The 23,069-nt window shown below is 37.5% G+C and overlaps 1 protein-coding gene across 1 annotated transcript; it reads right to left on the bottom strand.

Annotated features, from left to right (window-relative positions):
* Window positions 1–3,730: 3,730 nt before the first annotated feature.
* sytl2b (synaptotagmin-like 2b) lies at window positions 3,731–22,791 on the bottom strand. The gene is made up of 18 exons (XM_073818264.1): window positions 22,581–22,791; window positions 18,164–18,315; window positions 17,965–18,085; window positions 17,487–17,553; window positions 16,039–16,156; window positions 15,132–15,944; window positions 11,723–14,158; window positions 9,892–9,984; window positions 9,607–9,660; window positions 9,153–9,247; window positions 8,952–9,056; window positions 7,893–8,053; window positions 7,704–7,806; window positions 6,620–6,781; window positions 5,380–5,458; window positions 5,041–5,140; window positions 4,726–4,931; window positions 3,731–4,612 (listed from the first exon to the last, which is right to left on the bottom strand). The coding sequence occupies exons 1-18, from the start codon at window positions 22,679–22,681 to the stop codon at window positions 4,464–4,466; spliced, it is 5,115 nt and encodes a 1,704-aa protein (XP_073674365.1). The 5' UTR covers window positions 22,682–22,791; the 3' UTR covers window positions 3,731–4,463.
* Between the last annotated feature and the right edge of the window lie 278 nt (window positions 22,792–23,069).

Here is a 23,069-nt window from a genome sequence, read left to right as displayed (position 1 = left end):
TGCGATCATACAACTTTACATTCATACTCTGCGGCGTGAAAATATGAATTTGACATGCAAACTTTCTGAGGCGGAGATACAGGTTTGTTAATTCTATACTTACTGTGTGGATTAAATAGAAACGATGTATAGGCTTACTATGGCAAGCCGTTCTTACCTGTATGAGAACGTTTATAGTTTAGACTATTGTTAAATTGTTAAGTCCTTTAACATGAACTTTTGTTAGTTTATACCGTGGCTTTGTAACCGGGAAAAACAAACAAACATTAGGCTACTTTTGTTTTATTCATAGGGGTATTGGGGTACTACGTTAAAAATCTAACAATTTGTAATATACTATTAAGTTGATTTTTTTAGTCTTAACGACTCACACTCCTGTTTTATAATCTCAGACAGTCGATGTAATTTATCACTGGCATCAAATGTTAAACTATGGGACTGGGGACTATAATTGGTTCTCATCTTTATGAGCTAACATTAATTTATGTGACCCTAGACCACAAAACCCGTAATAATTTTTTTTTGTTTAAAGGGCTGAATAAATAAGCTGTCCATGATGTATGTTTTGTTAGGATAGGACAATATTTGGCCGAGATAAAACAATTTGAAAATCTGGAATGTGAGGGTGGGGGAAAACAATATATATATATATATATATATATATATATATATATATATATATATATATATATATATATATATATATTGAGAATATCGCTGTTAAAGTTGTCCACATAAAGTTCTTAGCAATGCATATTACTAATCAAAAAATATTTTTTTAGAAGTTATATTTACAGAAGGAAATTTACAAAATCTTTGCATTATATCTTAGTGATTTTTGGCAAAAAAAAAAAAAAAAAATCTATAATTTTGACCCATACAGTGTATTTTTGGCTATTGCTACAAATGGTTTTGTGATCCAGGGTCACCTTTTTACATTTCTGTTTCCAAATACTATTTAAATTGTGAATAATTAACACATTTTGACTTTATACATCTTGATTAAATTTGAGAAAGTGTGTTAAGAGGGCAAACATTTAGATGTCACAGTTTTGTTTATCATTTTATTCAATCTGTGAATCTCAGTACGAAATCTTTCTCTCCCAAGGGTGCACATCTTCTTTGTTTTTTTTTCTGAAAGAGTGTTTGGAACTTGATGCTGTTTATCTAGTCCTTTGAGACAGGAGAGAGTATGTGGCAGCAGCACAGTGTACACATGTTCAGACAGCTCTGCTCCTCTCTTCAGTCTCACCAGAGCTCTTGTTCTGCGAGTGTGACCCAGTCTAACCTCCTCCTTTCAGAGCCTTGGCTCCTTGCACCAGATTTCAACAGTGGTCCATTGTATTTGTATGCATTGTCAGAATTGCATTGTCATGTAATACAAAGTCCAATACAGCACTGCCTCTATGAAGTTTAATTGGTTCAAAATGAATGGATGAAGATGTGTTGTTTTTCAAAGGAAGATGTTTCTGAACTGTAGATGTGGGAAGTAAACTTTTTCCACTAGATGGTGCCAGTGACAAAGAGTTTCATATAGTTCCTGACTAAAGTGCTCATCTCAAGAAAACATTGTTGCCATTTTAAAAAAGTCAGTAATTTATGATTTAGGTGTTTAAAGGAGAAGTTTACTTCCAGAATGAAAATTTCCTGATAATTTACTCATCCCATATCATCCAAGATGTTCATCTCTTTCTTTCTTCAGTCAAAAAGAACTTAAGGTTTTTTAAGGAAAACATTCCAGGATTTTTCTCCATATAGTGGACTTAAATGATGGCCAACAGGTTGAAGGTCTAAATTTTAGTTTCAATGCAGCTTCAAAGGGCTCTACACGATCCCAGTTGAGGAATAAGGGTTTTATGTAGTGAAACATGCGGTCAATTTCTTAGAAACAAATAAATGTACAGTCAAGCCCGAATTTTTTTTTTTTTACCGGAAATGACACAGGCTTCTCCCAAAAGATAATAAGACGATGTACAAGAGGCATCATTGTGGAAAAAAAATATTTCTCAGCTTTTATTTACATTTGAACAAAAAGTGGCATGTCCAAAATTATTCATACCCTTCTCAATAATCAATAGAAAAGCCTTTTTTTTTTGGCTATTACAGCAGGCAAATGATTCCTATAATCGCATACGTAGACCAGCTTTTTGCATGTCTCCACTGGTATTTTTACCCATTCATCTTTAGCGATGAGCTCCAACTCTTTCAGGTTGGAGGGTCTCCTTGCCATCATCCTGATCTTTAGCTCCCTCCACAGATTCTCAATTGGATTTAAGTCAGGACTCTGGCTGGGCCACTGCAAAACGTTAATGTTTTTGTCTGCTAACCATTTCTTCTCCACTTTTGCTGTGTGTTTTGGGTCGTTGTCGTGTTGAAATGTCAACTGGTGCCCAAGGCCAAGTTTCTCTGCAGACTGCCTGATGTTGTTGTTGAGAATTTTGATGTATTGCTCCTTTTTCATGGTGCCGTTTACTGTGATTAGGTTCCCTGGTCCACCGGCCGGTGTTCCTAGGGTGGAAGGCTTCTCCTTTTTTACACCAAATGAAGGCTACATCATTGTGGCCAAACAATTAAATTTTTGTTTCATCTGACCATAAATAAGTCTTCTTCTTTGTCCAGATGAGCATTTGTAAAGGCCAAGCGGGCTTTTGTGTGCTTTATCTGGAGAAGTGGTGTCCTCCCTGGTCTGCATCCGTGGAACCCAGTGGTGTGCAGTGTCCGTTGGACTGTCTGCCTTGAGATGTTGCCACCAGCAGAGCCCAGATTCATCAGGATGGCCTTGGTGGTGATCCTTGGATTCTTTTTGACCTCTCTCATTATCCTCCTGGCCAGCACAGGTGTCACTTTTGGCTTCTGACCACATCCTCTGAGATTTTTCACAGTGCAGAACATCTTTTATTTTTTTAATAATACTTTGCATTGTAACCACTGGAACTTCAAAACATTTAGATATGGTCTTATAGCCCGTTCCTGACTTGTGAGCAGCCACAATTCGCAGCTGCAGGTCCTCAGTGAGCTCCTTTGTCTTAGCCATGACTGTCCACAAACCAACAGCAGAGAGCTTGTGTTTTTCACCTGTTGAGTTGATTAAAACAGCTGTTCCCAATGAATCAGGGTAATTAGGATTCTTTAGAACAGCTTGGACTATTTGGAATGGTATAGAACTTTGGATTTTCCCATAGACTGTGACAGTTTGCAAAGGGTATGAATAATTTTGGACATACTTTTTTTAACCACAAATGCTTGTTTTGCATGTGTGACGTAGGCGGAAGTACCGACCCAGTGTTTACAAAGCGAACGTCCAAAGAAAGTCAAACGCTCTTTACAAAAAAGGTAAAACAACGAAGTTGGAAGTTGGAAACTGCTATTTGGACCTTCAACCCGTTGGCCACCATTGAAGTCCATTATATGGAGAAAAATCCTAGAATTTTATCCTCAAAAACCATAATTTCTTTGTGACTGAAGAAAGAAAGACATGAACATCTTGGATGACATGGGGGTGAGTAAATTATCAAGACATTTTTATTCTGGAAGTGAACTTTTCCTTTAAGGTTTTATTCTTCTTCTGGGGAGTCCTGTGCTACTTTCTCGGGTAGCCAGATGTTTATTTGTGTATTCTATGCATGGAAAAGTGATTTAGTGTAGTATATACCCATACTAAGGTAAATGTGTCACTATATACAAATACCTTTGATATAGCAAGATTAAAAAAAAAAACCAGCATGGTGAACCAACTTTGTTTATTCATTTGCTTTTGGGATTTTTGTAAGTTATTTTATTTTTTTGTAGTACAGTATGTCTTTGAGCTTTGATGTTAGTACAGCGTATTTGACAAATAAAGCAGTCATTCACTTTACACTCACACACATTTTTGGCAACAAATCTATTCCCCGACACAGTTTGTTACAATACAATCCTGTTTTAATCATTTTTTGTTTTCGCCAAGGCTTTAGATTTTAGCTTTTTACTGTCAAATAGTATCCTTAAACTTAATCAGCACTGATTTAACAACAGTCTTGAACATAAACTACAGTATTTAGACTGAAAAAAAATCTTTTCAGGGATTCTCATTAGATACATAATTCTGCAACCTCTTAAAAAATAGACTGCATTAGAAAAACATCCACCTTTAGACATTGCTTATAACTTACCTTTATGGAAAGCTATTTGAATGATCTCATGTAATATGTTATTACCTTTTTGGGTAAGTTTGATCTCATCTCTGTTCAATCTTACTGAATATGCATAGGAGTGAAGGCAATAAATAAATCTAGCTATAGAATATCTATATACTATCTAGAAATAGAAATAAAACTCATGTTAACGTCTGGTCTAATTGTGGCCAAAATGTCCTAACATGACAAAAACCTAATCTATTATACAATAAATCATAACAAATGCAAGATATTATATATGAACAAATATTATTTGAAAGATGTGCTTTGATAAATGTCCCTGTAATCTCATTTCCATGTGTTTTTGGCTGCTGTTACCATTCTTAGTGGTAACATGCCCTCCACCCATTCATTGGGAGATTCCATCATTCTCCTCCATAAAGCCACTTCCTCTGCTTTAGAGTCCATCCAGTCCACCTCTACTCCATAACTCTTGCCTGTGCACAAAATTGACTTTTAAATGCATATAATTGTTTGTGTTATTATGTATTTTATGTGTTTTTATATTTATAGATCTCAGGACACATAAACCTCCAACACTGGACCGCACCTGTGCCCATGCCGAGTCTCAGGCCTCCGAGAAGGTGATTGGCTAGTCGGTCACGGTCCCAAACGGTAAGCTCCACACAAGCATCTTTCAGGTCCTCTGCCCTGAAGCCATCATACACCATAGTATGGTTAAACATGGGGTTGACTGTTCTCTTCAGTACCCGAGTCTTCTGACGACTCTTTTTGCTGGTGTCAGGAAGTACAAAGCTGTGCAAACAAATAAACAAACAATTATTTCGATGTTTTTTAAGAAAAAAACACTATAATGCCATACAGTTGTAATATAATAGAATTGTTTAATTATTATTATTCTTACCATTTTACATATGGGTCAATAGATGGGCTTCTGATCAGAGGGAGATTCTTGCAGTCTTTGACCCAGATATGCACTTCACCAGAGCCAGGAATGGTCTTTGCTGGGTTAAAAAAAGAAACATTAGCACTGATCATTTGACAAACTGATCTTTTTGACGTTTGACTTTTTCTGTGACATAATGTGCTGTGCACTGAAAAGAATCTTGTGTAGAAAACATTTTTCACTCAGAAATTGCTAGTTAAACAACTGAACATAGAAATAACAAGTACACCATTGAATTAAAGTGAAGTGAAGAAGAAAAACTTGAATTATTCTGAGAAGTAAATGATTGAGCCTTACAGTGGGAAATCTGAGGCAGGAAACGTATGGCCAGTCTCATCTGTCCTCTTAAGTCAGATGGCTGGAGGCTGTTTGTGGTCTGAGAGAAGAGATTCTAGAATCAGAACAAAGCAGCTTAAAGACATAATTCAACCAAGAATAAAACATGCTTCACTTTTGTAGATCCACTAGATGACACTAGTAGCACAGAAACTGAATACTCCAGCATACTCCCAACTTTTGCTCAGATTTGTCCCAATTTGCAGTCCACGATTTTACGATCCATCTTTTCACTGTGAGGACAACTGAGGGACACATATGCAACTATTTCAGAAAGTTACAAGAGAAACACTCACTGATGCTCCAGAAGGAAATGCATTAAGAGCCAGGGGTAAAAACTATTGAACAGAATTGAAGATGTGTACATTTTTTCTAATTTTGCCTAAATATCATATTCTTTTAATTTAGTACTGCCCTTCAGGAGATACTTACATGTTTCCCAGAAGACTAAATAGGTTAAATTTACCCTGATCTTCACATTAAAAAGGTTTCATTTTACCCCCGGGTTTGAACCTTCTGTAATAGTTGCATATGAGTCCCTCAGTTGTTCTTAGTGTGAAAAGATGGTTCTCAAAATCATACAGTTGTTGTTGGAAAGGGTTGACATACACAAAAATGCTGAAAAACCAAAGAATTTGTGGGACCTGAAGAATTTTTCTGACAGCGGGCAGTTTATCTGTTCAGGACAAACAAGGAACTCATGAATAACTATCACTAAACAAAAAAAACAGCTGTGGGTCATTCAGGTAACAACACAGTATTAAGAATCAAGTGTTTGTAAACATTTGAACAGGGTCTCTTTTTTTTTACTTTGACTGTATATGCTGAAAGTCAGAACCTGTCTGCAGATTTTTGTTCAGTTAGCACTGTCAGATTTGACAAAAAATTGCTTTGGGTACAGGCTTTCTTTTTTTTTTGGTATTTTGATTTTAGGCCACAAAATGTTGTTTTCATCCATTATGCAACAAAGCGGAATATTTTGAAAGGTCTTTACTTATTGTTTAACCCCTTAGCATTCTTATCAAACTTAACTCAATGCAAAATGTTCTGCGGTTGGAACATTGGAACGCTAAGCATATAATAAAGACAAAGTAACATGAAAGTAAGAGATCTTATATTTGTATTTTCATTCATGAAGTTTGAAAACGCTGTAAATCACAAGTGTCACGTAAGAGAAGTGATCAGCAAATTCATACTATACCCTTGGTTTAAGAGGTAAAAGCTTCCACTCTGTGTCATTAAAATCCCAAGTGGAGAGGTCAAGCTCTATCTCACCCAGGAAGCTGTTACGACCAAATGTGTCATTGTGCCATGCTGAAAGGTTGAGAACCTGGGACATCAGGTACTCCATTCGAACTCTGTACTGTACGCATCAAATAATAAAATGAACAGAGATTATTAGGCATTTGACATAATGCATATAGAAGAGACTGCGGCCTACATTTCCCCTATTATAGCCTGGATAAAAAATTACACTTAATTGAACACTTAATAGAGGGGCATGTTGTCACAATGGAATCTGCCATTAAAGGGTACATCGGATGCAAAATTTACATTTACATGGTGCTTGCAAATAAATGTGTCCTACCTGTGTGGACACAACCACCCTACAATGATAAGAAAAAATCTATTTACTCCTTTGTTAATCCCCCAAAAACCTAAGCAGTCTCAATTTGTCGAGCCACTATGATTTCGGTCACACCCACGCCTACTGACAGACAGCCCCGTATTAGCATATTTCTGCCTTCAGCCAGTTTTAAGCCATTTTTGCCATTTTCTCCACACTTGAGCAGCTGTAGCAACAACAATGTTTAGTAAGCAATACAGGTGTTTTTGGATGTAAACGTGAACATACGAGTCTTCATTTTCTCCCGAAATCAGAACCACTGAGGACGCAGCATTTTGTTTTTAAAGGAAACGCCCCACTGAATACCAAAAAAAAAAAAAAAAACGGTAGAGAGGGGCGGAGTGAGCAGAGCTCATTATCATTTAAAGAAACATGCACTGAAACTGGTCCTTTTGAACAGAGCTGTTTTTGACAAGGTAAAATTATGTTGTTTTACACTACCGTTGAGGAATTTTAACAAAAGTATTTTGCAGACATTTCATTAAGACCTTAAGAATCATACCAACTTGTGGAAAATGGCCATCCGATGTCCCCTTTAAACTATTATCGACAAGTAATAACAGGTAAACAGTTATGAAACATTATGCAATTCATGCAACAAAGTGAAATGTGATGTGCAAATACAGTATATGACTTATTCTATCAGTGATGCTCTTACCCTAAGAATCTCATTGTATGTAGGATTCAGCGTTTTCTTCTTCACTGCAGTTTTTCTTTTCCCCAAATTGGCAGGATCAGGTATGAGGTAACTCTTAACATACCTGGAAAACAAAGAACAGGTTCTCCTTAGAGAAAAATTTTCTATTTATAGGAGAAAGGGTGGGTGGTACTGAGATCGCAGTCTTACGGGTCAGATCGATTCCTCTTTGTGTCCACTGCTGCCAAATTCTGGCACTGAACAACAAAGATGTGGAACTCCCGCAACTTGTGCACATAGTTTAGTGAAAACTGGATGCTTCCTTGAACGTCAACACTGCTGTTGTACACGCTCACAACACTGCCGCTAACCTGAGGATGATGGAAATACAGTATTGAAGAATTTGCAGTGCACCAATGTGCCTAAAAACTGATAATTACCCCATGATTTACTCACCCTCAAGCCATCCTAGGTGTATATGACTTTCTTCCTTCAGACAAATATAATCAGTTATATAAAAAATAAGTCCTGGCTCTTCCAAGCTTTATAATGGCAGTGAATGGCTGTTAAGATTTTTAAGTCCAGTAAAGTGCATCCATTCATCATAAAAAGTACTCCACCCAGCTTCGGGGGGTTAATAAAGGCCTTCAGAAGAAGATCAATGTGTTTGTGTAAGAAAAATATCCATATTTAAACATTTATAAACCAAAATCTCTAGCTTCCACTAATTGTCATACATGTTTCTTTACAAAGCTTCGTTTTGTACTTCTGATTCATGACCGGTGTTCCGTTTTGCTCTCTTCTCTGCATTTCCATGTTCGTCACTTCTCACTGGAGCTTACGCTATGCCACATCCTACGTTATCCACTGGAACACAACTCTCTCATAAACACATATACAACAGTTAGCATAAGCTAGAGATTACAGTTTTAAATATGGATATTTTTCTTACAAAAACGGATCAATTTACTTCAGAAGGTCTTTATTAATGGCCTGGAGCTGTGAGGAGCACTATTTTATGATGAATGGATGCACTTTATTGGACGTCTATTGAACTGTTGAATATCAACACCCATTCACTGCCATTATAAAGCATGGAAGAGCCAGGACATTTTTTAATATAACTCTGATTGTATTCATCTGAAAGAAAAAAGTCATATACACCTCGAATGGCTTGAGGGTGGGATAACTGTATATGCATATAATTATACAGTATATGCTATATTATGTGCATGAACTTGGAATATAATATATAGAATATGAACATACAGATGACAGGAAGGTGGATCCAGAGTAGTTGCTGAGGTCAGTGAATTGTCTGTTATCCCACTGTGGTATACTGCTGCTCTCAGAGTCACTTTCACCTCCATCACTCTAAAAAGACAAGACAGAAGCAGACACATTTTAAGCACCACAGATTTTTTGTGACCTAGCCTTTAATCATAGATAAAAAAAGACAAATGAACCAACTTCTTTTTGCAGGAAGGAGGGCACTGATTTGCTGAGTTGCTTTAGTTGCTCTGGGTCTGATGTGGCGAAGGAAGTCTGGACAAGTGTGCTAGAGTCTTAAACAAGATGTCAGGAGAGAGATTCAGGGCAAATGGCAATATCATAGAAAGCTAATAAATGCGTAAATTGGATGTCAGCAAAGTTTGTGCTTACAGTTGAGGTCAAATTTTTACATGTACCTGGCAAAATCTGCAAAATATTAATTATTTTACCAAATTTTGAGGGATCACACAAAATGCATATTATTTTAAATTTAGTACTGACCTGAATAAGATATTTCACATAAACGACGTTTACATATAGTCCACAAGAGAAAATAATAGTCGAATTTATAAAAAATTACTCCTTTCAAAAGTATGTAAACTTTTGACCTCAACTGTGTATAAAACATCAAAAAGTTAAGCTCAAAACTTGCCATCATAGTTGCTCTGCATGTATTCATTTGTTTGTTTGAGTTTTTGGTCTTGTCCTTAGGAAAGAGATCACAATGACAAAACACAGGAAAAAGTAAAACAGATTCTGTTGTCACCTGTACTCTCCATTTAGAGCTAAGCAATAAAGGTGTACTCTGGAAGAACTGCTACTGCATGGAAAGTAAACTCTGGAAGGAAGGGCTAAATATGATTATGATGCTTTTAGCTAAAAAGCTAATAATGTAGATTCAAAAGTGCTTGACATGATAGAGAAGACTGATGCTTACTAGGAAAAGTGCTGATGTCTTCCATGCTTTTATGGTACATGGGTCTAGTTGAAGCTCGTCTCAAAGCTTTCAGAATGGCACTCTCACTTTCACCTGTAAGATTAAATAGTGTAAGTTTGATTCCAGATGTAAAGAATTTATTCAAGAAGCAAGAAAAATGTTGCTGGTCTTCAGTTCCCTTTTCTTGTACTACCATGTAATGTGAGCACTTCCTATTTGACACTTGAAAAGGAAGCTGAGAAATTCTAATACAACACTGATTTAATTACACATGCCTAATTTGTCAGTAGATCAAGATTGGGGTAATTTAGTCCTTTTAAGTCATGTTAATAGTTCTCTCATGACTGCACACACATTTCATGCTTATATTTATGGTTAGGAACTTTTTCTAAGTCACTAAACCTAAGTATTAAACGCTGGCATGTAGTTTGTTCTGATGAGGAGAGGTGTATTATTACTTTTCAAAGTAATCAGATTTACTAAAAACTGTTCCTGTAGCTCAAACAGTAGAGCGTACTGATAGCAACACCAAGGTCATGGGTTCAGTTCCCAATGCAGTTCTATCATGACGACTCTTTGAACATTTAAGCATGGTAATGGATATGATATTAATGTAAATGTATTTGGTTATTGCTGTTGTTGTGCCAATTATTGCAGCTGCTTTTACGACAAAATGCAAAATGGCCAACACCTAAAATTGCTGACATAGGAAAATTGGGTATAGTTCGACTCGGCATGCTCCACCGAATCTAAAAAGGCCAGCTTTGTGATATATAGATTTTTTTGGTCAAACCATTTAGAAGTTATAAACAAAAATAGCCATTTTTCATATCTTCTGACCATTAGGTGGCGCTTGCTGAAACTATGCAGGTATCCTCAGATATTGGTTGTTATAACACACACTGAGTTTGGTCTCAGTATGCCAAACCATTGTGTAGATATAGCCCTTGCATCCATTTTTGCGTGCTTTTCATCTAATTCCTTCGCACATTATTTAAGAATGGTTTGACTAATCAACGTGAATTTCATAACTATTTGCCAGCATGGTCTAAAAATCAGACAAAACATCTAGGACAAGTTTAAAAAAGTAAGTTTCTCGAGGTATTAAAAATAGGGAAAAACTTGACCTTACAAAGATTAAATTTTGGTGTCTATTTGACTCGGCATGAGCCAAGGATTCAGAGGAAAAAGACCTTATGGTTCAAAAGTCATTAGCATAAACATGAGTGAAAAATTGGACAAGTGGTGGTGCAAGAGAGTTTGAGTTAGAGACTACAAACTTGCTAAGTTTAATGTTGAGACTGTCCTCTATTTGTGTGCCAAATTTTATAACTTTCCCGCAAGCGGTTCTATGGGCTGCCATAGGCTTCCTGGAAGAAGAAGAGACAGAATAATAAGAATGCCAACAGATGCAATAGGTGCCTAAGCACCTTCAGTGCATGGCCCCTAATAACCCATAGCAGATTTATACAGGTGGAGCTGGGGAGGTGGAGCATTTCACACTGTGAAATGCTCTAGTGAATGCTAACCAGCCATTTAAATGTAAAGCAGCAATCTCATTGGCTGCAACATGAACCTATCAGCTTGTGGCAAGTAGTTTATTCTGTGAATATAATCAGTTTGCATTAACGACCCAACAACCTGCACCATCTAGAGTTTCATGACAGAACTTCCCATGTATGTACAGTTTAAATGCAATGCAAGTACCTTTGGAAAAAAGCATCTAGTATGTATACATTTTTATCCAACATTGGATTGCAAGTATACATGAAGGCGGTTCTTGGTTTGCAACACCTGTACAGTATAATAAGAGAAAAAGTATCATACTCACGGTTTAAATTCCCCTTAGTGGCGTTTCCATCAGTTTGTGTGGTTGAGTGGTGTCCCAGGCTCCCTCTCCTGGGTTGGAGGTCAGGGGAACCCTGTACTGGAGTACTGGTTGTCACAGGGGAACACTGACAGCTGTGGTGTGTCTCTGGAGATGATGTAAATGAGGTGCAGATAAAGTCATCAACCTGCTCTGTAACTGGAGGTGGAGTGTACATACTTTTTTCCTCTGTAATTCCAAGGTAATAATGCTGATAGTCCCATGGAATGAAGGATCTTGCAAGAGGTTGAGAGTCGGAATCCTCTGAGGTACGTGACGGTCTTCTCTGAGAGTTTTTATCTCTGTCTCTCCAAGAGATTTCTGGGGATGTTTTTGGCAGGGTATAGCTAGCTTCCTGTGTTTTCCTGGACTGTGTGATGCTAGCTTCTGGTGGCTTTTTAACCTGTTGCAGATTGGGGGCCTGGGACTTCTTGGACTGAACATATAAGTCCTCCTCCTCAACCTCAGTGTTCAAAGAAAACATGCTGGCGGCACGTCGCATGGCATTTGCTTTTCCGCTTACGCCGCCTTTGCTGTTTCTTCTACCATGTTTAGGTTGTGACTCTTTATCAACCTGAGGTTTAGGTACCATTGTTGCTTCTGAAATGGTCTGAGAGCCTAAGACCACAGGCGACTGATCAGTCTTTGATCCAGATTCTTGTCTTGACATAATCCTCTTCTTTGAGGGAGACTGGAAGACTCTAGTTTTGGCTGGTGAGGATGTTTTGTTATTCTGGCTCTCATTTACAAAGTCTTTGACATTGGCTCTCTCGCTTTGTGGACTTAAGGATCTCTGATTTCCACTTTCAAGAACCGGTGACCCTTGCCCAGGTTTTGAAGGTGAACCTCCCCAGAAGTCTCGGAGGTTCTTAAACTTTGAAGTGCTCATACCGTCCGTCACAACTGGTTTATCCTTCCGTAATGGATGTATAGAGAAATTGTGAGACAGTCCACCTTTGGCCGAAGTACTGTCCTCAGCATCATCATCAGAATCATTATACTCAGTCCCTATTGTTCTGAGATCAAACTCCGATTTTGTAAATCTTTGGTTTAGTCGAGGGGTAGTATTTGATCTGTTTTGATCCACTGCTGAAGTTCTAGATTCTTTCTCCCAGAAGGACTTAAGTTGCTTAATCCTCTCTGCCATGTTCTCTTGCTGGGAATTTTGCTTAACACAAGGCACTTGATTTGTCCTCGGTACGGTTCTTGATTTTGCATCCATTTCCTTTAGATAAGTGTGATCTGCATCACCACTGTTAAAGCTAATTGTGCCTTTGCTATCAACCTTTTGACCCGCTAGCAAGGATCCACTGTCAAGTGATGGCGAAGATGATTTTACATGTGGAAGAGTAACATCTTTCTCTGAGGGAGAGCTTGCATGTATTTGGTCAGTCTTCTGATTGGCATATATCAATTGTGGTTTTGATTCTTCTGCAAAAATTGGTTCTTGACCTTTATAGGTGGTGTTAGCACTTCCAACATGCTCAAGGTCTAAATCTTCTCCAACTCTCTCTCTCTTCTGATGTCCTGGAGATGTTACTTTCAAGCTCTGTTGGTCCTCCACAGTTGGCTTTCTGCTAATATCACTAGGGATGAAGTGTTCATTTTTGGTAGGTGCACTAGATTTGCCAATCAAAATCTTTGGACCAATGTTTTCTTTCTCCCAGAATGATCTCAAATTGGAAATCTTTGGTCGCTGGTTCTCTTCAACACAAGTTCTTTCATTTGGCTGATGTTGAGTCTGCTTGATGTCATTGTTTTCCAGTTTGACTTTGTTCTCTGTTCTGTTTTGAATAAGTTTCTCACCTATAGAAATATTCACCTCTGGGTTCTCTGGTGGCACATTGTTTGCAGTATAACCAAAGTCAATAGGAGGCTTAAAGATGAGAGGTTCTTTATAAGAAGCCGATTCAGATCTTCTCCTTTCTTTTTGAAAATTCTGGGGAGGCTCTTCAACACTCTGTTCCTTTTCCCAATCTGTTTGTTGTAGAAATATTGTATTGACTTCTGATGGAACCTCTTCACTTTGGCGTGGTATTATCAAGTACACATTATCTCTTGGTTTGGCTCTCTGATCAATGTCATCTTCAAAGTCTATGTCATCGATCTTGGTGTCGTCCTCCATGTCCTGAACATTACTCTCTATATCAAGTATATCACTGCTATCTGAGCTTCTGCTAAACCACTCAAGAACTTTGGCAATGGAATCTCCTTGTTCATCAGTAGGTGTGGGAATATGTTCATCTGTTATGACTTCCAGTTTGGCGTCTTCTTGTTTTGAGTTATCAGTCTTTTGTTTTATATTGAATACAAGGGGGCTGCTGGCAGTCTCACAGTCAGTAGAAGCATCTGTTTTGGTGAATGTATCTGTTATGCTGAAGGATCTAGGAAATTGTTGATCTGTAAGACAAACAGTGTCATGTTGAATGGCCAGAGAAGAATCTAGACAACTCTATTGTAAGCAATAATTTAACTAAATTGAAATTTAAGATTATTTCACCCAAATATGAAAATCATGTCAAACTAACCTGCATGTCATTCCAAACCCATATGACATTCTTTCTTCTGCAGAACACAGCAGTGGATGCACAAAGGAGAATGTAATGAATATCCAATTGTGTGAATTTTCAATATAGGTGGCAGTACCTTGCAAGTAAGTTGGTTTGTTGAAGCAGAAGAGGGATGAACATTTCCATCATCTACTGGACTGGAGTGTGAAGAGCTGAATGAGTGCTTGAATATTAGGTTGTTTCTCACCAAAACTGATAGGAGCACATGGGAAATGATCAACATACTTGGGTGTTTTAGGCACTGAAGTGAGACCCAGTGTACTGCTATTATTTTCCAGTTCACCCATAATTTAACCAGATGTTTGTTAAAGGGTTAGTTTACCCAAAAATGAAAATTCTGTCATTAATTGCTCACCCTCATGTCGTCCCAAACTTGTAAGAGCTTAGTTAATCATCAGAACACAAATTAAGATGTTTTTGATGAAATCCGAGAGCTTTCTGACCCTGCATAGACAGCAATGCAACTACAGCGTTCAAAGCCCAGAAAGGTAGTAAGGACGTCAGGACGTAGTATTGTTGCTGTCCATGCAGGATCAGAAAGCTCTCGGATTTCAACAAAAATATCTTAATTTGTGTCCGAAGATGAAAAAAGGTCTTACATGTTTGAAACAACATGAGGGTGAGACAGAATTTTCATTTCTGAGTGAACTAACCCTTTAAATAATCTCCTTTGTGTTCGGCAGAAGTCAGTCAGTCGCACAGGTTTGAAATGACATGAGGATGAGTAAATAAAATAATTCAAATTTTTTGGGTGAATTTCTCTATGAACAATCTTGAACATTTCTAAAAAATGTGCATCATACCAACAGCAGTTTTCTTCTTGTATTCTTCAGTACTCATTGTTTCTAATTTTTGATCCGGACTCATATGATTTTCCACATTCCCAGATTTATGAGGAGGGGCAGTGATCTCATCCACTGGCTTTTCAGAGTTATCAGTCAACACTGACATTGCCTTCTCGCGAGGAAGGTCAATTTCACCAGAAATGTTTTGGCCCTCTGACTCCATACTTGATGTCTGAGGAAGGGAACTAATAGTTTCTCTTCTTTGTTTTAGAAGTTCTTCCACTTTTTTGCCATCAACTCCTCTTGTGATGGAGTTTAGACTCAGACGTGGTTTTATCTTTGGCTTTTCCTGTAAGCCTTGTGGAAGGTTTATCAGTTGCGATGAAGCTCTAACTGGTAAACGTGACTTTGGCAACTTCACTGGTGAAGGAGAGCTAAATTTCTCTTTGTTTTCAGTTTTGCCACTTGATTCTTCTGTACTACCCAGAGAAAGTTTAGATTCTTCAGGATCATTGTCTTGACTTCTGTTTTTGTGAACATAACTTAGGGATACTACTGGTTGTCGCAGTTGGCTCTTAAGAGTGGGCTCATTGGAGCTAGGTTTGAGGATACTTCTTGGTGGTGGAGACCTGATACCTGAGCCTGCTGTGGTGGACACATCCTGGCTGGATACACTCTGGATGGACATAGAGCTGGTGCTGTCTGAGACAGAGCTCTGCGGTTTGTTGATTTTGGTCCTTTTCTTTGGCACAGGCTTTTGACAAGGTGGTTGGTTGTGTGGGGTGTTTACCTCATTATTAACTTCATCATGACTTGCTTCCTGATGTTTTACTGCAAATGTGAGACTTGTAAGCAAACACAAAACTACAAGTTTCATAGAAATTACACATTACATGAACATTATACAACAAGTTGGTACATAAACCTTTTGAATCAGAGCCTCGGTCTAATGAATTCCTGAGTCCAGGTCCTGATGTAAAGTGGATATCAGTTTCCTCAAAATCAAGTTCTGTTGGAACACTGTTGAATGGGTTGTGTCTTGGCTGGAACCAGGTAAAGAGACAAAGTTCACTGTGCAGAAATGCATTGATTATTGATGCCATATTGATGTATTTGTCATTTAATATTGACTTTCACTCAGCTTTCACACACTAGAGTGACCTAAACTTAGAAAGGTCATATCATACTTTTTAATTAATTTTATTTATTTTCTTATCTTGTAGTGCAATAGTGTACGGTGGTGTTCTGAAACCAGGAGTAAATGTAAATTCATGTCCCAGTCACATTTTGTTGATTAAATAAACATTATCATAACTATCAGAAAAAGAGAATATACTGTATATATATATAGCTGCAAGCAGCGATGACGGGCCCAAGCCACCAGTGCAGTCGCCACCCTGGTGGCATCAGGAAAACGGTGCACAGCCGGCACATGTATTTACAGCAACCCACTGGCAGTCTGGTTTTAAAAGTTAAAAGGGTTACACTATAACATCAAGAGTGTATAACAAAAAGGAAAACAATAGGGCCATTTGCCCCCTAGGGCTCGAGCCCTAAAAAAAATTCTAAAAAACATAACCAGTCATATCGCAATGGAGGCATTGCCTCCTCTCATGTGACTTTCCCCCATTCATTCTCAATTAAACCCCACCAAACTCACCGCACACTTTATGGGGGTCTGTTAAAACTCAATGGGCTCAAGGGAGGCGAGAGAAACGTGGACTCAGGCTTTAACTTTACCTGCTGGTGTCGCTATTGTACAATGTTTCTTTAGAAAAAAAAGACAGATTTATACACTTTTAATGTTATATTTTGTAATACTGGAGTTTTTTTTTTTTCGCACAAAAATTTTATTTTTCATCCTACATTTTGCCCTCTCTCGAGGAAATGTCCCTGCTGTAGTGTTACTGAAGATATGAATTTTTGATTTTAGATTTTGACAAGTTTTTTTTACCCTTTCTCTGATAAATAAAAACAACCCTTTTTATATACCTCTACACCTAACACCCTGGTTGCATGTGACATAAGAAACAGCTGTGTTTACTCACAAGCTGCAGGTCTGCTGATGAGTCCAATATACTGTATATACTGTTTGCTCTGCCCTATCCTTCAATAACAGCCTCTTTGCAAACCATGTGTTGTATTTAGGCGGTAGTCTAGTAACCAGGTGAACCAAGTTTCTACATACAAATAGGTGTTGTCGATGTCTATACAGTATGTTAATGTATTTATTTAAGTCATGAAAGTTCAGTAGGAACAATTTTCCCATATCATTTTTAATAAATAATCTTAATGATATGACCCTTTAAGTGTTCTCCCAAGAATTTACAGTAATTGTAATATGTCTGTGTAGTTTAATGAGCACTTGCATACCTTGGATGGTGATCTCATGCCTCTGTTTAGTTTTTCTTGCTGGACCTCTACTGTCTCACCATTTTCCCTAATTTTAAAACAAATGGCAATTGCATTTTTATGCTTGCATTCACAACAAAAGAAAGCTAATTTGGAGTAAAGTTCTACAAGACATCCTGCAATGACCAGGATCAATTAAACCTTCACAGGCAGAGTACTTTAAAAGGACAGTGTGCAAACTCCTCTGTTGACCCTTATCGAGTCATAAAGATCTTGAAATCATGAGGTATCCACACCTGTAAAGCACACAAAACGCCTAGGAGGGGTGGAGGTTGCACACACAGTACAAACTAAAGGGTTCTGGCAAGCGTGAACAGTTATTGCTCCTCTTGTTCTGGATAAGTTGATAAATACAGAGCTAGATGAGATAGACTTTGAGTGTCTAAATAAACAGTTTGAGCTGATGGCTGAGCTTTTATACAAGAACATTAAGCAGTACCTCTCCTTTAGCTGCTCTGAGGACTCAGTAGTTTGTGTTACGTCAGGTAACGTCATGATGCCATCACTATCCTTTCGGCTGATGCTTCTGGATCTGCCGCCCCATGACTTGGTTAAATACTCTATTTATGAAGAAAGTGAGATGTTTGGCATTTGATATGCTTGCTAACAAAGCATTTTGTGAACTGTTTTGGTCTCACCAACAACTGAGGGTTTCCTTTGCTTCATTGATGCCATGATGATTTCAGAGCCATGAATCTTGTCTTGGTGTCTCTGTGACTTTGCTTCGTAGAACCATTCTCCTGACATAAACTTGCGTTTGTCTTCCTCTGGGACGGCTTTCTGGAGCTGTCTGGGAATTAGATGAGAGGTTCAACTTGGGGTGACAAAAATGAAATTCATAAACAGTTCCCAGCAACTTGCACCTAACCTAATATAGTCTCACCTCAACATGGTCCTTTGAACAAATACCATGCATTCCACAGACGCTAAATTAGTTTACTCATCAGCAGTCAAGGACTGAAAGCACTTCACTTATCACATCTTCCGTTGTTTGCTCACAAAATGTTGAATTCTTTTTATGTACAAATATGTCAGGCAGTTGTTTGAGTACTAGGATCATAAACTGAGCTCTCCAAATGTCGGTACCTCATTGCACTTTATTACTTTATTGCATTACACAGCTCTGCTGTACTAGAGCCTCCTAAATCAATAACATTCCTTATAACCAAAGAGTTGGGACAAACTCTTCCTTCACTGTTCTAAGTACTGACTCTGTTTGCTTTTCAAATACTAAATCTCTCATAATGGCTGCTTCTTAGGTACTATCAATGTTCCCAGTAGCTGTACCCTGTTACGTAATTCTAATGATGAAGAGTATTATCAAATGATTCCTTGAGAAAAACAACTTAAGAGGTCGAAACTAATAATTATACTATGACTTGTTTGAGAGGTGGTTAAGGCTACAAATAGCTACCATTTTTCAAAACAACCTTAATAAAGACATTGTGAGCAAAAACTGGTTTGATTAAAATCATGTGTTGGGAAACAACCATTGGAACACATCTTCGCTTTTGAAGGAGAGGAAAGTATGTTGGTCATGTGAAAAGGCCAAGACAATTATTCCACAAGGGTAGACTTAATCCTTTTATATGAGGTTGAGTACGGTTGAGGCTGAACACAGGGAAATCACCCAGACATGGCCAGATTCTGCATTCTTCCTTTTATGTACTGTAGTCTTCCAGTCTCCATTCAGAGCATTAAACATGAGAACAAATAATTTGCTAGCGCAATGGCGTTCATGTGGGTGAACCCGTCACTGTTTGTCTGTGGATTAATGTCATGTTTTTTTTATGTTGTATTTTGATGTATTTCATTAGATATGTGTTATATCACCGTCATTATGTGCGCTTTAAATTTGAGGCCAGTAAGATTTTATTTTTTTATCTCATATGCTCTCAAAGGCTGCAGTTATTTGGTCAAAAATACAGTAAAACTGTAATATTGTGAAATATTACGATTTAAAAACTTTTCTATTGTAATATATTCTAAAATCTAATTTAATCCTGTAATTTCATCATTATTACTTCAGTCTTTAGTGTGACATGATTTTTCAGAAATCATTCTAATATGTTGATTTGATGCTCAAAAAACATTTCTTCTTCTTATTATTATCAATGTTGAAAACAGTTGTGCTGCTTAGTATTTTTCAGGATTTAAAACTGATTTTTTGTTGCATTATAAATGTCACTTTTGATCAATTTAATGTGACCTTGATGGATAAAAGTATTAATTACTAACCCCAAGCTTTTGAAGAGTAATGTATATTTTAAGTTAAAATTTATGTGAACTACCAATGAAATGTTTTTGAACAGTAAGATTTTTAATGTTTTTAAAGAAGTCTCTTCTGCATTTATTTGATCCAAAGTACAGCAAAAACAGTAACACTTTGAAATATTTTTACAATTTAAAATAACTTTTCTATTTTGCATATATTTTCAAATGTAACTTATTCCTGTGATTTCAAAGCTGAATTTTTCAGTCTTCAGTGTCACATGATCCTTCATTACAAAGATTTCTAAAGGATTGTGTGACACTAAAGACTGGAGTAATGATGCTGAAAATGTAGCTTTGATCACAGGAATAAATTATATTTTAAAAAATATTTAAATAAAAAAACTGTTGTTTTAAATAGTAAAAATATTTTGCTGTACTTTCGAACAAATAAATGCAGGCTTGGTGAGCAGAAGAGACTTCTTTAAAAAAAAAAAACATTAAAAATCTTACTGTTCAAATACTTTTGACTGGTCGTGTACAAGGGAAAGTGTATTTCAGATTTGCTAATATTTTATAAACCTTTTAGCTTTTTTTTAAGTTCATTTCACATTAATTTTTCACAGTCAAGGTATTTTTAAAATGTTATATATATAACTACGGTGGCCAAGAGAGCTCAACACGCTGCAACTTAAGAAAACACATGCAAACAGAAAAAAACGACAACAAATAAAAAAAAAAAACATCATCAGTTTGACAACACAGGCGCTGCAAATCCTCGCAACGCAAACACAAATACGGAAACGCTGCAAACACAAAAAAACGCTGCAAACAAAAAAAGCGCTGCAACTAGCACGGAGCACAACGGAAATGTTTCAGGTGGACCCCAAAAAGTGACGAACCCATCTGGGACCTGATTATTTGTTCAGTGGCTGTTGGTCAGAGCAGAGGTGTTGTCGGTGAACTAAAAGGTGATAAAGATGAACTTAGTGATGGGAAAATGAAGCTTTTCGAAGCACCGAGGCTTTCCCCTCAACTGTATCGTAAAAAGGTTCATTACTCGAAGCTTTTCAACACGTTGCACACTAAGGACATCTTGTGGTCAAAGGTGGAAAAAGTTGCTTTCGCGTCCCAGATCTCAAAGCGATTTTGGACAGTTTCATCAAATACATCGATTTGTGCTACGAAGCTGTCAGAAATAAAAAAATGTCATTTTACTTGAATTAATCTGTAAATAAATTTTTTATAAAATTATACAAGTATGAGCATGGTTCATGTAGGCATGTTCAAAGTAAATTAAGAATACTGTTGACTAATATTATTATTAATTAGAAGTGCTTGTGAAGCAAGGATAACTACAAAATTAACATGCACAAAACTACACATGTACATATTTATTCGTATCAGTGTTGTTTTTGACAACCATCTTAGATTTAGTCTTAGTCTTAGTCTTTTGGACTAAAATGCTTATTAGTTTTAGTCAAATTTTAGTCACTTCTATATGTGATAGTTTTAGTCCAATTTTAGTCGACAAAAGTCAAAAAGGTTTTAGTCTAGTTTTAGTCGACGAAAAGTCAAAAAGGTTTTAGTCTAGTTTTAGTCAAAAAAGGGGAAAAAGTAGTGTAAAGTAATGTAGGTCAGTAAGTATTTTGCTGTTGGGTAGTGTCACTTGTAAGTTCTGAAAATAGCAGATCTATAGTTCAACACAATGTGAGCTTCCGGATCGACTATTTTCACCAATAATTACAATAATGAAGGAATGTTTTGAAACATAAAAGACAAACAAGGATGGAATGCTAAAACGGCTTGCCATAGCGCAGATACGTTTTAGGTTTTGATTGGCATGCACAATAAGCAGAAATGTCATGCATTTTAAACGTCTGACGGACCACCCACTAACATTTTCATCTATTCTCGTCTCGTCAACGAAAACTCACACACGTCTCGTCATGTTTTAGTCATCAACGAGCCATTTTTATCTCGTCATCGTCTCGTTATCGTCATGAAAAAAAGTGGCGTCAACGAAATGATTTTGTCATCGTCATCGTTGACGAAAACAACACTGATTCGTATTATGATTTATTCTTAACAAAAAGTGAATGACACTTGAAACCTGCGCAAGGGGTTTGTGTTATTTGAATCAGAATATGAAGCAGTCACGTGGTTGTGTGCGAAAACGAAGCTTCGGACGTCACAGGCCACGTGGTTATGGCAAAACGAATCAAGCTGCGGTACAGTGCTTCACTGTGAGATGTTTCGTTTTTTTGATACAAGCTTCGAAGCTTCGGTGTCAAACGTCACATCACTAGATGAACTATCACCTTTTAGTTCACCGACAACACCTCAGCTCTGACCAACAGCCACTGAACAAATAATCAGGTCCCAGATGGGTTCGTCACTTTTTGAGGTCCCCCTGAAGCATTTCCGTTGTGCTCTGTGCTATTTGCAGCGCTTTTTTGTGTTTGCAGCGCTTTTTTTTTGTGTCTGCAGCGTTTCTGTATTTGTGTTTGCGTTGCGAGGATTTGCAGCGCCTGTGTTGTCAAACTGATGAAGATGTTTTTTTTTTTATTTGTTGTCGTTTTTTCTGTTTGCATGTTTTTTCTTGAGCTCTCTCGGCCACCGTAAATAACCCATAGAAGATCTACACAGGTGGAGCTGGGGAGGTAGAGGGTTTCAGAGGAATGCTGCAAACTGCTCTAGTGAATGCTGTGTAAGCAACATGAACCTGTACCATCTAGAGTTTCATGACAGAACTTGGCATTTAAAATTGATTAGGAATAGCATATCACACTACTGCCACTGCTTGATTTTAAGAGAGAGGGTTATTTAGCCTACAAGTCTTACTTGATTCGTTCCTCCTCTGCTTTCTTCAACTCGACGTCCCTCTTTAAAACTGTCATGATCATCTCCTGCTCCTCCTCGCTCAGGTGGCTCAGGTCTATCATGATGACCGCTGTTCCTCTTACAGTTGAGGACTCTAGTACTACGACTCACAGAGTCCACACTGCTATCTGTTCTTCCTCCTGAATCACCTTCATTTCATAATGCGCAATTACGGCACCTGCAATTAGCACACCAAAGCATCTGAGATTCTCCATTAGTCTCTTTCAGATCAAGTTTTTCTATGAAAATAAAATAGAGTATTCAGTCATTTGTTCAATGGAAAAGACAGACGTAACCCAATTAGTATGCTGAATTTGATGTAATTTGGAATGAAATGTGATTCTAAATAAGTGCACAATGAAGTCGAATGAGAGCCTGTTTCGAAAACACTGAGATTAGACAAAACATGTGACGGTTGACCATGAGAAGGGGCAGACCTTTTAGATAAAG

The sequence above is a fragment of the Garra rufa genome, chromosome 14, assembly GCF_049309525.1.
Source record: "Garra rufa chromosome 14, GarRuf1.0, whole genome shotgun sequence".
NCBI classification, from domain to species: Eukaryota; Metazoa; Chordata; class Actinopteri; order Cypriniformes; family Cyprinidae; genus Garra; species Garra rufa.
This window is presented reverse-complemented; position numbering and strand designations above follow the sequence as displayed.